This window comes from Trachinotus anak, unplaced genomic scaffold (assembly GCF_046630095.1).
Source record: "Trachinotus anak isolate AG129_WGS33_773 ecotype Australia unplaced genomic scaffold, CSIRO_AGI_Tana_v1 ptg000025l, whole genome shotgun sequence".
Taxonomy (NCBI): domain Eukaryota; kingdom Metazoa; phylum Chordata; class Actinopteri; order Carangiformes; family Carangidae; genus Trachinotus; species Trachinotus anak.
The window spans coordinates 11,858,225-11,876,902 of NW_027273876.1; the positions used below are offsets into that span (position 1 = coordinate 11,858,225).

The 18,678-nt window shown below is 43.9% G+C and overlaps 3 protein-coding genes across 3 annotated transcripts; all 3 read right to left on the reverse strand.

Annotated features, from left to right (window-relative positions):
* Positions 1 to 5: 5 nt before the first annotated feature.
* LOC139609108 (ovochymase-like) lies at positions 6 to 14,217 on the reverse strand. The gene is made up of 32 exons (XM_071463358.1): positions 14,064 to 14,217; positions 13,689 to 13,957; positions 13,448 to 13,593; positions 13,042 to 13,360; positions 12,181 to 12,343; positions 11,806 to 12,074; positions 11,565 to 11,710; positions 11,156 to 11,477; positions 9,625 to 9,787; positions 9,250 to 9,518; positions 9,009 to 9,154; positions 8,599 to 8,920; positions 7,208 to 7,370; positions 6,833 to 7,101; positions 6,592 to 6,737; positions 6,183 to 6,504; positions 5,621 to 5,792; positions 5,246 to 5,514; positions 5,005 to 5,150; positions 4,596 to 4,917; positions 4,034 to 4,205; positions 3,658 to 3,926; positions 3,417 to 3,562; positions 3,014 to 3,329; positions 2,443 to 2,605; positions 2,068 to 2,336; positions 1,827 to 1,972; positions 1,445 to 1,739; positions 1,161 to 1,332; positions 804 to 1,069; positions 553 to 662; positions 6 to 422 (listed from the first exon to the last, which is right to left on the reverse strand). The coding sequence occupies exons 1-32, from the start codon at positions 14,087 to 14,089 to the stop codon at positions 162 to 164; spliced, it is 6,954 nt and encodes a 2,317-aa protein (XP_071319459.1). The 5' UTR covers positions 14,090 to 14,217; the 3' UTR covers positions 6 to 161.
* Positions 14,218 to 14,690: 473 nt separating this feature from the next.
* On the reverse strand, positions 14,691 to 16,434 carry LOC139609109 (serine protease 27-like). Its single transcript, XM_071463359.1, has 6 exons — positions 16,398 to 16,434; positions 15,950 to 16,112; positions 15,575 to 15,843; positions 15,334 to 15,479; positions 14,925 to 15,246; positions 14,691 to 14,701 (listed from the first exon to the last, which is right to left on the reverse strand). The coding sequence occupies exons 1-6, from the start codon at positions 16,432 to 16,434 to the stop codon at positions 14,691 to 14,693; spliced, it is 948 nt and encodes a 315-aa protein (XP_071319460.1).
* On the reverse strand, positions 16,375 to 18,250 carry LOC139608534 (serine protease 27-like). Its single transcript, XM_071462412.1, has 4 exons — positions 17,537 to 18,250; positions 17,162 to 17,430; positions 16,921 to 17,066; positions 16,375 to 16,833 (listed from the first exon to the last, which is right to left on the reverse strand). The coding sequence occupies exons 1-4, from the start codon at positions 17,785 to 17,787 to the stop codon at positions 16,438 to 16,440; spliced, it is 1,062 nt and encodes a 353-aa protein (XP_071318513.1). The 5' UTR covers positions 17,788 to 18,250; the 3' UTR covers positions 16,375 to 16,437.
* Between the last annotated feature and the right edge of the window lie 428 nt (positions 18,251 to 18,678).

Below are 18,678 nucleotides of genomic sequence, written 5' to 3' on the forward strand. Positions count from 1 at the left end.
ACTCATTTGGAAGTGCAACTCATGATGCATTCTCTTTAGTTTGACCTGAGTATAATTTACAGTGCAGGATATAAATGTGAGGAAGGTCAAAGCTATCGGTCAGCTTGACTTTTAAGTGCAATAATGAACTACTTCAGCCATCCCCAACCACAGACCTAACTTCATGACAACAGGAACATGGAGGTGATGGGGACAGCGAAAGCGAAGAACAAGGACATTGTGAAACCTGGTGCATTTCCTGTTGTAGCTGCTGCAGGAGCGGGCATATCCCCAACTGTCTCCTTTAAGAACGACCCAAATCTCGAAGTCTTGGCAAACACCTGAATATCTGCACGGACTGATTTATTTTCACTCATTGTTACAACGGCCACCTGGAACCAAGACGAGTCCGATTTGCACAGCAGAGGGCTGCCCGCATCCCCCTGTGAACATATAAAAAGGATTCATCATCAGTGAGGTCCCGACACTCCAAATTTTAAAACTAACCTCAACCCAGATGAAAAGCTGAGCAGATTTTAGAAACACTCCTGGATGGGATAACTTTTATTTTACCTGCTGAAGGTTCATGGTATGAGTGCAAATGTTCTCCGAATCAGAAACGTTCACACAACTTGCCACTTCAGTTTCAAGATCACGAAGACCTGAGCCATCTTTACCAGCCCCTAGAAAAATCCCATTTACTCACATGAGTACAGTTTTTGTGAATCAAAAATTGATGTCTTGTACATGATGAAGCAACTATCAAAGATCAACTGAAATCAAACTTGTTATATAACAAACACAGAAGCTTGACAAACACTTACCTCTGCTCTTACTGCCCTCCCCCCAGCCGGCAACCCAGCATGGACTACCAATGGGAAAGGATCTGTCATTGCTTATATCCAGACACACAGGCTGGATATAGTCACTGTAGCTGACTGGTTTATCCAGCCGCAGCAGAGCAATATTGGAGCCTGGCATTTTGCTCACTGTAATGTTCACAACACCCAGAGACATCTCAAACTCCTCAAAACCGTTGACACGTTTCTGGCCCAGAAACACATTCCACTCTCTGACATTTGGATTCAGGCTGTGAAGAGGATAAAAGACATTGTCAGAAATACAGCTCCACTGGTTAATATCTTCTATAAGTAATTAATACAAATGACATTTATTCTTACGTAGAGAAGCACTGGTCAGTGGTGAGGACAAATGTATCTGAGATGAGGGTTCCTCCACAAGTGTAGACGCCATTTTTGTGGAGACTCACCATCCAGGGCCAAAGTCCACCAGGCACAACAATGCTGTCACCAACAGCACGACTGTTCATGGGAGCTTTGCCACACACAGACCCTTAATGAGGAAATTTGACAAATTAAGAGATGCCAAAATAAATTACTGAGAGAGGAAACAAAATAATCCAAATTCTAAAAGTGTAAAACTTCAATTTGAAATATGTACATACTTGCAGGACTGGTTAAAGCTTGGATTGTCGTAGTTGTGATTGTTGGTGAAGTTCCAGGGGGAGGTGGGAGACCAGGACAGGTGTAGCTGCTGTCAGCATCCAGCCCACTGGAGGTGAACTGGACAAAGCCTGGCTTATCAGAGCTGATGAAGGAGTTGATCCAGGACTGGTAACGGGACACTCTGGAGTAGACTCCTGGCAGATTGGGACGAGCACAACCAAAACCAAAACTAACTATTCCAGACTGGACCCAGACGGAGCCCTGTTTGCTCACCATTGGACCTCCTGAGTCACCCTGAGGAGATGGAGAGGACACGTCTCAGAACTCAAGTAAATCCTCAACACATTTACCAGCAAGTGAGAAATGAAAGAAGCAGCTGACCTGACATGAGTCTTTGCCTCCTGCCAGAACACCAGCACAGATCATGTTGTCTGTGACTGTACCGACTCCATTCAGACAGTTACACTGTCTGTTTCCCACAACCGGAACCTCCACCTCTTGTAGAGTTTGAGGGAACGGCAAAGACACTGCGAGACCAACAAGAAGACAAACAATTCACACATCCACATTCAGCTTCTGTGACACTGAGACAAAAGTATTTCTGAGCAACAAGCAGACTCACCTCCCTCCTTGACTGCTCCCCAGCCAGTGGCCCAGCTGTCAGTACCGTTGTTGAACACACTGTCACTGGCTGCCAGACACACAGGTCTGATGTAGTCTGTGAACTGGACTGGTGAGGAGAGTCTGAGCAGAGCAATGTCGTTGTTGTTGGTGTCGCTGTCGTAGTTTGGATGTAAAATGATCCTGGCAACAGTTCTGGACACTTCGTCTGGGTTTGTGCCCTGCAGGTTCTGACGGCCGAGAGAAACCTGCCATCCAGACGTACTTGTACTAAAGTATAAATGACAGACATGCATTAGTTTAAGATGAAAATCATTAACATACCACAAACTTAGACACACAGAAATGCATCCTCTATTATAAAGTAGTTACCAACCTGAAGAAGCAGTGAGCAGCAGACATCACCCACTCTCTGTTGATGAGGGAACCTCCACAAACATGGCTGCCAAACTTCTGCAGACTAACCTGCCAGGGCCAACTTCCAGGTGGAGCATCTTCACCTCCAACTATCCTGGTGTTCAGAGGAGTGATGCCACACACTGCAAACAAATATTTTCAAATAAGTTGATCTGAAATGATCCAAAGTGACTGTAATACAACACAGAGATTATTAAGTAATCTAAAAATCTTAACTTTAACTTAAATTTTTTGATAATTAGTTCAAGCCTGTGTGTGTAAGATTAGACTTTTTTCTGACTTTGGTAATTCCTAATGACAGTTTGAAAAAAGACACTGTAGCAGACAGCAATGCATGCAACTATCTCATCTTCAACATGAAGACTACACCAGTTTGCAGGTTGGAAAATGTTGAAAGGATATGAAACGTTGAGAGTTCATGGCCGTTTCATGAAGTCGAGCCATCGTTTATCTATTGTATAAAAGAGAGACAGAATGACCTGTGTTGTGTTTTCTGCAATCTGTGTTGTCAGGACACTTACATTCAGCACTCAGTGAAGTGGATGGTGAATCTGTGGTTGTAGTTGGTCCTGCAGCAGCAGCAGTAGTAGTAGTAGTAGTAGTAATGAGAGGAGGTGGGAGACCGGGACAGGTGTAGCTGCTGTCAGCATCCAGCCCACTGGAGGTGAACTGGACAAATCCTGGCTTATCAGAGCTGATGAAGGAGTTGATCCAGGACTGGTAACGGGACACTCTGGAGTAGACTCCTGGCAGATTGGGACGAGCACAACCAAAACCAAAACTAACTATTCCAGACTGGACCCAGACGGAGCCCTGTTTGCTCACCATTGGACCTCCTGAGTCACCCTGAGGAGATGGAGAGGACACGTCTCAGAACTCCAGAAAATCCTCAACACATTTACCAGCAAGTGAGAAATGAAAGAAGCAGCTGACCTGACATGAGTCTTTGCCTCCTGCCAGAACACCAGCACAGATCATGTTGTCTGTGACTGTACCGACTCCATTCAGACAGTTACACTGTCTGTTTCCCACAACCGGAACCTCCACCTCTTGTAGAGTTTGAGGGAACGGTAAAGACACTGAGAGACCAACAAGAAGACAAACAATTCACACATCCACATTCAGCTTCTGTGACACTGAGACAAAAGTATTTCTGAGCAACAAGCAGACTCACCTCCCTCCTTGACTGCTCCCCAGCCAGTGGCCCAGCTGTCAGTACCGTTGTTGAACACACTGTCACTGGCTGCCAGACACACAGGTCTGATGTAGTCTGTGAACTGGACTGGTGAGGAGAGTCTGAGCAGAGCAATGTCGTTGTTGTTGGTGTCGCTGTCGTAGTTTGGATGTAAAATGATCCTGGCAACAGTTCTGGACACTTCGTCTGGGTTTGTGCCCTGCAGGTTCTGACGGCCGAGAGAAACCTGCCATCCAGACGTACTTGTACTAAAGTATAAATGACAGACATGCATTAGTTTTAAGATGAAAATCATTAACATACCACAAACTTAGACACACAGAAATGCATCCTCTATTATAAAGTAGTTACCAACCTGAAGAAGCAGTGAGCAGCAGACATCACCCACTCTCTGTTGATGAGGGAACCTCCACAAACATGGCGGCCAAACTTCTGCAGACTAACCTGCCAGGGCCAACTTCCAGGTGGAGCATCTTCACCTCCAACTATCCTGGTGTTCAGAGGAGTGATGCCACACACTGCAAACAAATATTTTCAAATAAGTTGATCTGAAATGATCCAAAGTGACTGTAATACAACACAGAGATTATTAAGTAATCTAAAAATCTTAACTTTAACTTAAATTTTTTGATAATTAGTTCAAGCCTGTGTGTGTAAGATTAGACTTTTTTCTGACTTTGGTAATTCCTAATGACAGTTTGAAAAAAGACACTGTAGCAGACAGCAATGCATGCAACTATCTCATCTTCAACATGAAGACTACACCAGTTTGCAGGTTGGAAAAGGATGAAAGGATATGAAACGTTGAGAGTTCATGGCCGTTTCATGAAGTCGAGCCATTATTTATCTCTTGTATAAAAGAGAGACAGAATGACCTGTGTTGTGTTTTCTGCAGACTGTGTCGTCAGGACACTTACATTCAGCACTCAGTGAAGTGGATGGTGAATCTGTGCTTGTAGTTGGTCCTGCAGCAGCAGTAGTAGTAGTAGTAGTAGTAATGAGAGGAGGTGGGAGACCAGGACAGGTGTAGCTGCTGTCAGCATCCACCCCACTGGAGGTGAACTGGACAAATCCTGGCTTATCAGAGCTGATGAAGGAGTTGATCCAGGACTGGTAACGGGACACTCTGGAGTAGACTCCTGGCAGATTGGGACGAGCACAACCAAAACCAAAACTAACTATTCCAGACTGGACCCAGACGGAGCCCTGTTTGCTCACCATTGGACCTCCTGAGTCACCCTGAGGAGATGGAGAGGACACGTCTCAGAACTCAAGTAAATCCTCAACACATTTACCAGCAAGTGAGAAATGAAAGAAGCAGCTGACCTGACATGAGTCTTTGCCTCCTGCCAGAACACCAGCACAGATCATGTTGTCTGTGACTGTACCGACTCCATTCAGACAGTTACACTGTCTGTTTCCCACAACCGGAACCTCCACCTCTTGTAGAGTTTGAGGGAACGGTAAAGACACTGAGAGACCAACAAGAAGACAAACAATTCACACATCCACCTTCAGCTTCTGTGACACTGAGACAAAAGTATTTCTGAGCAACAAGCAGACTCACCTCCCTCCTTGACCGCTCCCCAGCCAGTGGCCCAGCTGTCAGTACCGTTGTTGAACACACTGTCACTGGCTGCCAGACACACAGGTCTGATGTAGTCTGTGAACTGGACTGGTGAGGAGAGTCTGAGCAGAGCAATGTCGTTGTTGTTGGTGTCGCTGTCGTAGTTTGGATGTAAAATGATCCTGGCAACAGTTCTGGACACTTCGTCTGGGTTTGTGCCCTGCAGGTTCTGACGGCCGAGAGAAACCTGCCATCCAGACGTACTTGTACTAAAGTATAAATGACAGACATGCATTAGTTTAAGATGAAAATCATTAACATACCACAAACTTAGACACACAGAAATGCATCTTCTATTATAAAGTAGTTACCAACCTGAAGAAGCAGTGAGCAGCAGACATCACCCACTCTCTGTTGATGAGGGAACCTCCACAAACATGGCGGCCAAACTTCTGCAGACTAACCTGCCAGGGCCAACTTCCAGGTGGAGCATCTTCACCTCCAACAATCCTGGTGTTCAGAGGAGTGATGCCACACACTGCAAACAAATATTTTCAAATAAGTTGATCTGAAATGATCCAAAGTGACTGTAATACAACACAGAGATTATTAAGTAATCTAAAAATCTTAACTTTAACTTAAATTTTTTGATAATTAGTTCAAGCCTGTGTGTGTAAGATTAGACTTTTTTCTGACTTTGGTAATTCCTAATGACAGTTTGAAAAAAGACACTGTAGCAGACAGCAATGCATGCAACTATCTCATCTTCAACATGAAGACTACACCAGTTTGCAGGTTGGAAAATGTTGAAAGGATATGAAACGTTGAGAGTTCATGGCCGTTTCATGAAGTCGAGCCATCGTTTATCTATTGTATAAAAGAGAGACAGAATGACCTGTGTTGTGTTTTCTCCAGACTGTGTCGTCAGGACACTTACATTCAGCACTCAGTGAAGTGGATGGTGAATCTGTGGTTGTAGTTGGTCCTGCAGCAGCAGTAGTAGTAGTAGTAGTAGTAATGGGAGGAGGTGGGAGACCAGGACAGGTGTAGCTGCTGTCAGCATCCAGCCCACTGGAGGTGAACTGGACAAATCCTGGCTTATCAGAGCTGATGAAGGAGTTGATCCAGGACTGGTAACGGGACACTCTGGAGTAGACTCCTGGCAGATTGGGACGAGCACAACCAAAACCAAAACTAACTATTCCAGACTGGACCCAGACGGAGCCCTGTTTGCTCACCATTGGACCTCCTGAGTCACCCTGAGGAGATGGAGAGGACACGTCTCAGAACTCAAGTAAATCCTCAACACATTTACCAGCAAGTGAGAAATGAAAGAAGCAGCTGACCTGACATGAGTCTTTGCCTCCTGCCAGAACACCAGCACAGATCATGTTGTCTGTGACTGTACCGACTCCATTCAGACAGTTACACTGTCTGTTTCCCACAACCGGAACCTCCACCTCTTGTAGAGTTTGAGGGAACGGCAAAGACACTGAGAGACCAACAAGAAGACAAACAATTCACACATCCACATTCAGCTTCTGTGACACTGAGACAAAAGTATTTCTGAGCAACAAGCAGACTCACCTCCCTCCTTGACTGCTCCCCAGCCAGTGGCCCAGCTGTCAGTACCGTTGTTGAACACACTGTCACTGGCTGCCAGACACACAGGTCTGATGTAGTCTGTGAACTGGACTGGTGAGGAGAGTCTGAGCAGAGCAATGTCGTTGTTGTTGGTGTCGCTGTCGTAGTTTGGATGTAAAATGATCCTGGCAACAGTTCTGGACACTTCGTCTGGGTTTGTGCCCTGCAGGTTCTGACGGCCGAGAGAAACCTGCCATCCAGACGTACTTGTACTAAAGTATAAATGACAGACATGCATTAGTTTAAGATGAAAATCATTAACAAACCTCAAACTTAGACACACAGAAATGCATCTTCTATTATAAAGTAGTTACCAACCTGAAGAAGCAGTGAGCAGCAGACATCACCCACTCTCTGTTGATGAGGGAACCTCCACAAACATGGCGGCCAAACTTCTGCAGACTAACCTGCCAGGGCCAACTTCCAGGTGGAGCATCTTCACCTCCAACAATCCTGGTGTTCAGAGGAGTGATGCCACACACTGCAAACAAATGTTTTCGAATAAGTTGATCTGAAATGATCCATAGTGACTTTAATACAATATTTAAATATTTTATTTATAAGACGTAAAACCTGGAGAAGCAGAAAAACAACAAAAAACAAACAAACATAATTTATCAAGTAATCTAAAAATCTAAATTTGAAAGTAATATATGTTGATAATTAGTTAAAGCCTGTGTGTGTAAGTTTAGACTTTTTCTGACTTTGGGAACACCTAGTGGCAGCAGGAAAAAAGACACTGTAGCAGACAGCAATGCATGCAGCTACCTCATGCCCAACATGAAGACGACACCAGTCTTTACTGACACTGTCTCATTTTTTCACAGAAAAAAAAGAATCAAATTAAATAGAAATATACAATTATCATTAAAAAAGTCTTAAGTACTATGAAAAGCTAATATGTGAAACTGCTTTCTGTTCCAGGGTCATTCTTCATACTGCCACCTGGGGGCGCCAAAGGTGTGAATCAATAAATTTCACAAGGAGTGGCCAAGTGGCAACCCACTGTGATGTCACCCATTGTTTGTAAATGTCCGTTTTGAAGCCTCCAGTTTGTAATTTGACCATCGCCTTATTGGTTTTTTGAAACCAGAAGAAACCATATTTGGACAAGATGGTGGAGCTGAGGAGGAGTGAGGGGTGGATCTGACCTGCTCTGTACTGTATCCTTATTGTCAGCCAGGTCGCTGTGTGGTACAGTCTGTCAATCACACAGAAGCCCCGCCCTAATGCATACCCTGCTTTATGGTCTATTTTCATCGAAATGGGACAATAAATTAAAAAATGAACATCATGATGTGTTGAAGAAGACTTAAAACTAGCGATTGGGACCATAAACACAGGTAATAATTCAAGTGAGAAGTAGGTTCATTTTCACATCGACCTTAATACAATCTGACTTCTTTTTGAAACCAGTGGAGTCGCCCCCTGATGGTCATTAGACAGAATGCAGGTTTCAGGCACTCCCGCATTGGCTTCACTTTTCAGAACCGGAGTCAACGTCCATTTTTATTTACAGTCTATGGGAGCAGCTTTAATATGTTTCCAAACTGAACAGTCAGTGCAGGTTGGAAAATGTTGAAAGGATATGAAACGTTGAGAGTTCATGGCAGTTTCATGAAGTTGAGCCATCGTTTATCTCTTGTATAAAAGAGAGACAGAATGACCTGTGTTGTGTTTTCTGCAGACTGTGTTGTCAGGACACTTACATTCAGCACTCAGTGAAGTGGATGGTGAATCTGTGGTTGTAGTTGGTCCTGCAGCAGCAGTAGTAGTAGTAGTAGTAGTAATGAGAGGAGGTGGGAGACCGGGACAGGTGTAGCTGCTGTCAGCATCCAGCCCACTGGAGGTGAACTGGACAAATCCTGGCTTATCAGAGCTGATGAAGGAGTTGATCCAGGACTGGTAACGGGACACTCTGGAGTAGACTCCTGGCAGATTGGGACGAGCACAACCAAAACCAAAACTAACTATTCCAGACTGGACCCAGACGGAGCCCTGTTTGCTCACCATTGGACCTCCTGAGTCACCCTGAGGAGATGGAGAGGACACGTCTCAGAACTCAAGTAAATCCTCAACACATTTACCAGCAAGTGAGAAATAAAAAGAAGCAGCTGACCTGACATGAGTCTTTGCCTCCTGCCAGAACACCAGCACAGATCATGTTGTCTGTGACTGTACCGACTCCATTCAGACAGTTACACTGTCTGTTTCCCACAACCGGAACCTCCACCTCTTGTAGAGTTTGAGGGAACGGCAAAGACACTGAGAGACCAACAAGAAGACAAACAATTCACACATCCACATTCAGCTTCTGTGACACTGAGACAAAAGTATTTCTGAGCAACAAGCAGACTCACCTCCCTCCTTGACTGCTCCCCAGCCAGTGGCCCAGCTGTCAGTACCGTTGTTGAACACACTGTCACTGGCTGCCAGACACACAGGTCTGATGTAGTCTGTGAACTGGACTGGTGAGGAGAGTCTGAGCAGAGCAATGTCGTTGTTGTTGGTGTCGCTGTCGTAGTTTGGATGTAAAATGATCCTGGCAACAGTTCTGGACACTTCGTCTGGGTTTGTGCCCTGCAGGTTCTGACGGCCGAGAGAAACCTGCCATCCAGACGTACTTGTACTAAAGTATAAATGACAAACATGCATTAGTTGAAGATGAAAATTATTAACAAACCACAAACTTTGACACACAGAAATGCATCCTCTATTATAAAGTAGTTACCAACCTGAAGAAGCAGTGAGCAGCAGACATCACCCACTCTCTGTTGATGAGGGAACCTCCACAAACATGGCTGCCAAACTTCTGCAGACTAACCTGCCAGGGCCAACTTCCAGGTGGAGCATCTTCACCTCCAACTATCCTGGTGTTTAGAGGAGTGATGCCACACACTGCAAACAAATATTTTCGAATAAATTGATCTGAAATGATCCAAAGTGACTGTAATACAACACAGAGATTATTAAGTAATCTAAAAATCTTAACTTTAACTTAAATTTTTTGATAATTAGTTCAAGCCTGTGTGTGTAAGATTGGACTTTTTTCTGACTTTGGTCATTCCTAATGACAGTTTGAAAAAAGACATTGTAGCATACAGCAATGCATGTAACTATTTCATCTTCAACATGAAGACTACACCAGTTTTTACTGACACTGTCTCATTTTTTTTACCAGATAATGATAAAATCTGATTAAATAGAAATATGCAATGACCATGAAAAGTCTGGAGAGGTAATTAACTACTACTAAAAGCTTAACGAGTGCTGCAGGAATTAGTTGTAAAGCCTGGAATTTAGTTCATATTTTAACATTTCTGGCTACCTCTTCCCGAAGTCTATGGGTTTTTGAATTTGCTTTTGGTTAGATGGCTGAAACAAGGTCTGTGGTTATCATAAGCTCAAGACATTTTCATGTTTTATTCTATGAAATAAAATACATCAGTAAATACTGCTGTCGTGATTTCTTTAAGCAAATATGTCTCTTAAAAAAGGGTGGTTGCTAACAGGTGCTAAATGAGACAACAGGGTTTGCTGAGGACATTAAACGTCATCACGCCGAACACGAAAACCGATCAATTCACCAGTCCGCAGTTTTAGCCTTGCTCTGTTTTACTTGCGCTTTTCCAAACTATTGCTAGGTTTGTACGAGGAAAGGCTTTTGTAGAAAAAGTAAGAGCTAAATCAAACTAAAAGGTGGAAGTTTAGCAGTGGTGACAGTGAAGTTATGCGATGGTGCTGTTGTTTGTGCATAGCCTAAGATTAGATGTTTACTTCTTTCAACTGTATGTAGTTTTCAAAAAACAGAGAAGTGGTGTTCATTTGTGAAGAATGTTGTGCTAAATAAAATGTGTTAGTATCATAAACTTTTGTTTGTCACAGAGTTTGTTTTCTGCAATAAATCCAAAAGCCAGTGTAAAAATCCCATTGGCTTTTTATCAAAGGAACCAGGATGACATTGGGGTTGGCGTACAAAGATACTTCATCCTTGTGGCGCTCTGTATGAAACCGCTGTCTGCTCCAGGGTCATTTTTCATGCTGCCATTCAGGGGCACCAAAAAGTCGATCTTTAAGTTTCGCAAAGGACCTCAAAATGTTTCCAAACTGAACAATCAGTGCTGTTTGAAAATTTCTAAAAGGGCATGAAATGTTGAGAGTTCATGACCGTTTCATGAAGTTGAGCCATCGTTTATCTCTTGTATAAAAGAGAGACAGAATGACCTGTGTTGTGTTTTCTATGGTCTCTGTCGTCAGGACACTTACATTCAGCACTCGGTGAAGTGGATGGTGAATCTGTGGTTGTAGTTGGTCCTGCAGCAGCAGTAGTAGTAGTAGTAGTAGTAATGAGAGGAGGTGGGAGACCAGGACAGGTGTAGCTGCTGTCAGCATCCAGCCCACTGGAGGTGAACTGGACAAAGCCTGGCTTATCAGAGCTGATGAAGGAGTTGATCCAGGACTGGTAACGGGACACTCTGGAGTAGACTCCTGGCAGATTGGGACGAGCACAACCAAAACCAAAACTAACTATTCCAGACTGGACCCAGACGGAGCCCTGTTTGCTCACCATTGGACCTCCTGAGTCACCCTGAGGAGATGGAGAGGACACGTCTCAGAACTCAAGTAAATCCTCAACACATTTACCAGCAAGTGAGAAATGAAAGAAGCAGCTGACCTGACATGAGTCTTTGCCTCCTGCCAGAACACCAGCACAGATCATGTTGTCTGTGACTGTACCGATTCCATTCAGACAGTTACACTGTCTGTTTCCCACAACCGGAACCTCCACCTCTTGTAGAGTTTGAGGGAACGGTAAAGACACTGAGAGACCAACAAGAAGACAAACAATTCACACATCCACATTCAGCTTCTGTGACACTGAGACAAAAGTATTTCTGAGCAACAAGCAGACTCACCTCCCTCCTTGACTGCTCCCCAGCCAGTGGCCCAGCTGTCAGTACCGTTGTTGAACACACTGTCACTGGCTGCCAGACACACAGGTCTGATGTAGTCTGTGAACTGGACTGGTGAGGAGAGTCTGAGCAGAGCAATGTCGTTGTTGTTGGTGTCGCTGTTGTAGTTTGGATGTAAAATGATCCTGGAAACAGTTCTGGACACTTCGTCTGGGTTTGTGCCCTGCAGGTTCTGACGGCCGAGAGAAACCTGCCATCCAGACGTACTTGTACTAAAGTGTAAATGACAGACATGCATTAGTTTAAGATGAAAAGCATTAACAAACCACAAACTTAGACACACAGAAATGCATCTTCTATTATAAAGTAGTTACCAACCTGAAGAAGCAGTGAGCAGCAGACATCACCCACTCTCTGTTGATGAGGGAACCTCCACAAACATGGCTGCCAAACTTCTGCAGACTAACCTGCCAGGGCCAACTTCCAGGTGGAGCATCTTCACCTCCAACTATCCTGGTGTTCAGAGGAGTGATGCCACACACTGCAAACAAATGTTTTCGAATAAGTTGATCTGAAATGATCCAAAGTGACTCTAATACAATATTTAAAGAATTTATTTGAAAAAACATAAAACCTGGAGAAGCAGAAAAACAACAAAAAACAAACAAACATAATTTATCAAGTACTCTAAAAATCTAAACTTGAAAGTAATATATGTTGATAATTAGTGAAAGCCTGTGTGTGTAAGGTTAGACATTTTCTGACTTTGGGAACACCTAGTGGCAGCAGGAAAAAAGACACTGTAGCAGACAGCAATGCATGCAGCTACCTCATGCCCAACATGAAGACGACACCAGTCTTTACTGACACTGTCTCAATTTTTTACAGACAAAATATATATGCAATCAAATCAAATAGAAATATACAACCATAATGAAAAGTTTTGAGAGTTAATTAACTACTACTGAAGGCCAATATTTGAAACTGCTGTTCCCATGTCATTCTTCATGGTGCCACTCGGGGGTGCAAAAGGTGTAAATCACAAGATTTCACAAGGAGCAGCTTTAATATGTTTCCAAACTGAACAATCAGTGCTGTTTGAAAATTTCTAGAAGGGCATGAAATGTTGAGAGTTCATGACCGTTTCATGAAGTCGAGCCATCGTTTATCTATTGTATAAAAGAGAGACAGAATGACCTGTGTTGTGTTTTCTGCAGACTGTGTCGTCAGGACACTTACATTCAGCACTCAGTGAAGTGGATGGTGAATCTGTGGTTGTAGTTGGTCCTGCAGCAGCAGTAGTAGTAGTAGTAGTAATGAGAGGAGGTGGGAGACCGGGACAGGTGTAGCTGCTGTCAGCATCCAGCCCACTGGAGGTGAACTGGACAAATCCTGGCTTATCAGAGCTGATGAAGGAGTTGATCCAGGACTGGTAACGGGACACTCTGGAGTAGACTCCTGGCAGATTGGGACGAGCACAACCAAAACCAAAACTAACTATTCCAGACTGGACCCAGACGGAGCCCTGTTTGCTCACCATTGGACCTCCTGAGTCACCCTGAGGAGATGGAGAGGACACGTCTCAGAACTCAAGTAAATCCTCAACACATTTACCAGCAAGTGAGAAATGAAAGAAGCAGCTGACCTGACATGAGTCTTTGCCTCCTGCCAGAACACCAGCACAGATCATGTTGTCTGTGACTGTACCGACTCCATTCAGACAGTTACACTGTCTGTTTCCCACAACCGGAACCTCCACCTCTTGTAGAGTTTGAGGGAACGGCAAAGACACTGAGAGACCAACAAGAAGACAAACAATTCACACATCCACATTCAGCTTCTGTGACACTGAGACAAAAGTATTTCTGAGCAACAAGCAGACTCACCTCCCTCCTTGACTGCTCCCCAGCCAGTGGCCCAGCTGTCAGTACCGTTGTTGAACACACTGTCACTGGCTGCCAGACACACAGGTCTGATGTAGTCTGTGAACTGGACTGGTGAGGAGAGTCTGAGCAGAGCAATGTCGTTGTTGTTGGTGTCGCTGTCGTAGTTTGGATGTAAAATGATCCTGGCAACAGTTCTGGACACTTCGTCTGGGTTTGTGCCCTGCAGGTTCTGACGGCCGAGAGAAACCTGCCATCCAGACGTACTTGTACTAAAGTATAAATGACAGACATGCATTAGTTTAAGATGAAAATCATTAACAAACCTCAAACTTAGACACACAGAAATGCATCTTCTATTATAAAGTAGTTACCAACCTGAAGAAGCAGTGAGCAGCAGACATCACCCACTCTCTGTTGATGAGGGAACCTCCACAAACATGGCGGCCAAACTTCTGCAGACTAACCTGCCAGGGCCAACTTCCAGGTGGAGCATCTTCACCTCCAACAATCCTGGTGTTCAGAGGAGTGATGCCACACACTGCAAACAAATGTTTTCGAATAAGTTGATCTGAAATGATCCATAGTGACTTTAATACAATATTTAAATATTTTATTTATAAGACGTAAAACCTGGAGAAGCAGAAAAACAACAAAAAACAAACAAACATAATTTATCAAGTAATCTAAAAATCTAAATTTGAAAGTCATATATGTTGATAATTAGTTAAAGCCTGTGTGTGTAAGGTTAGACTTTTTCTGACTTCGGTAACTCCTAGTGGCAGCAGGAAAAAAGACACTGTAGCAGACAGCAATGCATGCAGCTACCTCATGCCCAACATGAAGACGACACCAGTCTTTACTGACACTGTCTCAATTTTTTTACAGACAAAATATATATGCAATCAAATTAAATAGAAATATACAACCATAATGAAAAGTTTTGAGAGTTAATTAACTACTACTGAAGGCCAATATTTGAAACTGCTGTTCCCATGTCATTCTTCATGCTGCCACTCGGGGGTGCAAAAGGTGTAAATCACAAGATTTCACAAGGAGCAGCTTTAATATGTTTCCAAACTGAACAATCAGTGCTGTTTGAAATTTTCTAAAAGGGCATGAAATGTTGAGAGTTCATGACCATTTCATGAAGTCGAGCCATTATTTATCTCTTGTATAAAAGAGAGACAGAATGACCTGTGTTGTGTTTTCTCCAGACTGTGTCGTCAGGACACTTACATTCAGCACTCAGTGAAGTGGATGGTGAATCTGTGGTTGTAGTTGGTCCTGCAGCAGCAGTAGTAGTAGTAGTAGTAGTAATGGGAGGAGGTGGGAGACCAGGACAGGTGTAGCTGCTGTCAGCATCCAGCCCACTGGAGGTGAACTGGACAAAGCCTGGCTTATCAGAGCTGATGAAGGAGTTGATCCAGGACTGGTAACGGGACACTCTGGAGTAGACTCCTGGCAGATTGGGACGAGCACAACCAAAACCAAAACTAACTATTCCAGACTGGACCCAGACGGAGCCCTGTTTGCTCACCATTGGACCTCCTGAGTCACCCTGAGGAGATGGAGAGGACACGTCTCAGAACTCAAGTAAATCCTCAACACATTTACCAGCAAGTGAGAAATGAAAGAAGCAGCTGACCTGACATGAGTCTTTGCCTCCTGCCAGAACACCAGCACAGATCATGTTGTCTGTGACTGTACCGACTCCATTCAGACAGTTACACTGTCTGTTTCCCACAACCGGAACCTCCACCTCTTGTAGAGTTTGAGGGAACGGTAAAGACACTGAGAGACCAACAAGAAGACAAACAATTCACACATCCACATTCAGCTTCTGTGACACTGAGACAAAAGTATTTCTGAGCAACAAGCAGACTCACCTCCCTCCTTGACTGCTCCCCAGCCAGTGGCCCAGCTGTCAGTACCGTTGTTGAACACACTGTCACTGGCTGCCAGACACACAGGTCTGATGTAGTCTGTGAACTGGACTGGTGAGGAGAGTCTGAGCAGAGCAATGTCGTTGTTGTTGGTGTCGCTGTCGTAGTTTGGATGTAAAATGATCCTGGCAACAGTTCTGGACACTTCGTCTGGGTTTGTGCCCTGCAGGTTCTGACGGCCGAGAGAAACCTGCCATCCAGACGTACTTGTACTAAAGTGTAAATGACAGACATGCATTAGTTTAAGATGAAAAGCATTAACAAACCACAAACTTAGACACACAGAAATGCATACTCTATTATAAAGTAGTTACCAACCTGAAGAAGCAGTGAGCAGCAGACATCACCCACTCTCTGTTGATGAGGGAACCTCCACAAACATGGCTGCCAAACTTCTGCAGACTAACCTGCCAGGGCCAACTTCCAGGTGGAGCATCTTCACCTCCAACAATCCTGGTGTTCAGAGGAGTGATGCCACACACTGCAAACAAATATTTTCAAATAAGTTGATCTGAAATGATCCAAAGTGACTGTAATACAACACAGAGATTATTAAGTAATCTAAAAATCTTAACTTTAACTTAAATTTTTTGATAATTAGTTCAAGCCTGTGTGTGTAAGATTAGACTTTTTTCTGATTTAGGTAATTCCTAATGACAGTTTGAAAAAAGACACTGGAGCAGACAGCAATGCATGTAACTATCTCATCTTCAACATGAAGACTACACCAGTTTGCAGGTTGGAAAATGTTGAAAGGATATGAAACGTTGAGAGTTCATGGCCGTTTCATGAAGTCGAGCCATCGTTTATCTATTGTATAAAAGAGAGACAGAATGACCTGTGTTGTGTTTTCTGCAATCTGTGTTGTCAGGACACTTACATTCAGCACTCAGTGAAGTGGATGGTGAATCTGTGGTTGTAGTTGGTCCTGCAGCAGCAGTAGTAGTAGTAGTAGTAGTAATGAGAGGAGGTGGGAGACCAGGACAGGTGTAGCTGCTGTCAGCATCCAGCCCACTGGAGGTGAACTGGACAAAGCCTGGCTTATCAGAGCTGATGAAGGAGTTGATCCAGGACTGGTAACGGGACACTCTGGAGTAGACTCCTGGCAGATTGGGACGAGCACAACCAAAACCAAAACTAACTATTCCAGACTGGACCCAGACGGAGCCCTGTTTGCTCACCATTGGACCTCCTGAGTCACCCTGAGGAGATGGAGAGGACACGTCTCAGAACTCAAGTAAATCCTCAACACATTTACCAGCAAGTGAGAAATGAAAGAAGCAGCTGACCTGACATGAGTCTTTGCCTCCTGCCAGAACACCAGCACAGATCATGTTGTCTGTGACTGTACCGACTCCATTCAGACAGTTACACTGTCTGTTTCCCACAACCGGAACCTCCACCTCTTGTAGAGTTTGAGGGAACGGCAAAGACACTGAGAGACCAACAAGAAGACAAACAATTCACACATCCACATTCAGCTTCTGTGACACTGAGACAAAAGTATTTCTGAGCAACAAGCAGACTCACCTCCCTCCTTGACTGCTCCCCAGCCAGTGGCCCAGCTGTCAGTACCGTTGTTGAACACACTGTCACTGGCTGCCAGACACACAGGTCTGATGTAGTCTGTGAACTGGACTGGTGAGGAGAGTCTGAGCAGAGCAATGTCGTTGTTGTTGGTGTCGCTGTCGTAGTTTGGATGTAAAATGATCCTGGCAACAGTTCTGGACACTTCGTCTGGGTTTGTGCCCTGCAGGTTCTGACGGCCGAGAGAAACCTGCCATCCAGACGTACTTGTACTAAAGTGTAAATGACAGACATGCATTAGTTTAAGATGAAAAGCATTAACAAACCACAAACTTAGACACACAGAAATGCATCTTCTATTATAAAGTAGTTACCAACCTGAAGAAGCAGTGAGCAGCAGACATCACCCACTCTCTGTTGATGAGGGAACCTCCACAAACATGGCGGCCAAACTTCTGCAGACTAACCTGCCAGGGCCAACTTCCAGGTGGAGCATCTTCACCTCCAACTATCCTGGTGTTCAGAGGAGTGATGCCACACACTGCAAACAAATGTTTTCGAATAAATTGATCTGAAATGATCCAAAGTGACTCTAATACAATATTTAAATAATTTATTTGAAAAAACATAAAACCTGGAGAAGCAGAAAAACAACAAAAAACAAACAAACATAATTTATCAAGTAATCTAAAAATCTAAACTTGAAAGTAATATATGTTGATAATTCGTTAAAGCCTGTGTGTGTAAGGTTAGACTTTTTCTGACTTTGGGAACTCCTAGTGGCAGCAGGAAAAAAGACACTGTAGCAGACAGCAATGCATGCAGCTACCTCATGCCCAACATGAAGACGACACCAGTCTTTACTGACAATGTCAAATTTTTTCACAGAAAAAAAAAGAATCAAATTAAATAGAAATATACAATTATCATTAAAAAAGTCTTAAGTACTATGAAAAGCTAATATGTGAAACTGCTTTCTGTTCCAGGGTCATTCTTCATACTGCCACCTGGGGGCGCCAAAGGTGTGAATCAATAAATTTCACAAGGAGTGGCCAAGTGGCAACCCACTGTGATGTCACCCATTGTTTGTGAATGTCCGTTTTGAAGCCTCCAGATTGCAATTTGACCATCGCCTTATTGGTTTTTTGAAACCAGAAGAAACCATATTTGGACAAGATGGTGGAGCTGAGGAGGAGTGAGGGGTGGATCTGACCTGCTCTGTACTGTATCCTTATTGTCAGCCAGGTCGCTGTGTGGTACAGTCTGTCAATCACACAGAAGCCCCGCCCTAATGCATACCCTGCTTTATGGTCTATTTTCATCGAAATGGGACAATAAATTAAAAAATGAACATCATGATGTGTTGAAGAAGACTTAAAACTAGCGATTGGGACCATAAACACAGGTAATAATTCAAGCGAGAAGTAGGTTCATTTTCACATCGACCTTAATACAATCTGACTTCTTTTTGAAACCAGTGGAGTCGCCCCCCGATGGTCATTAGACAGAATGCAGGTTTC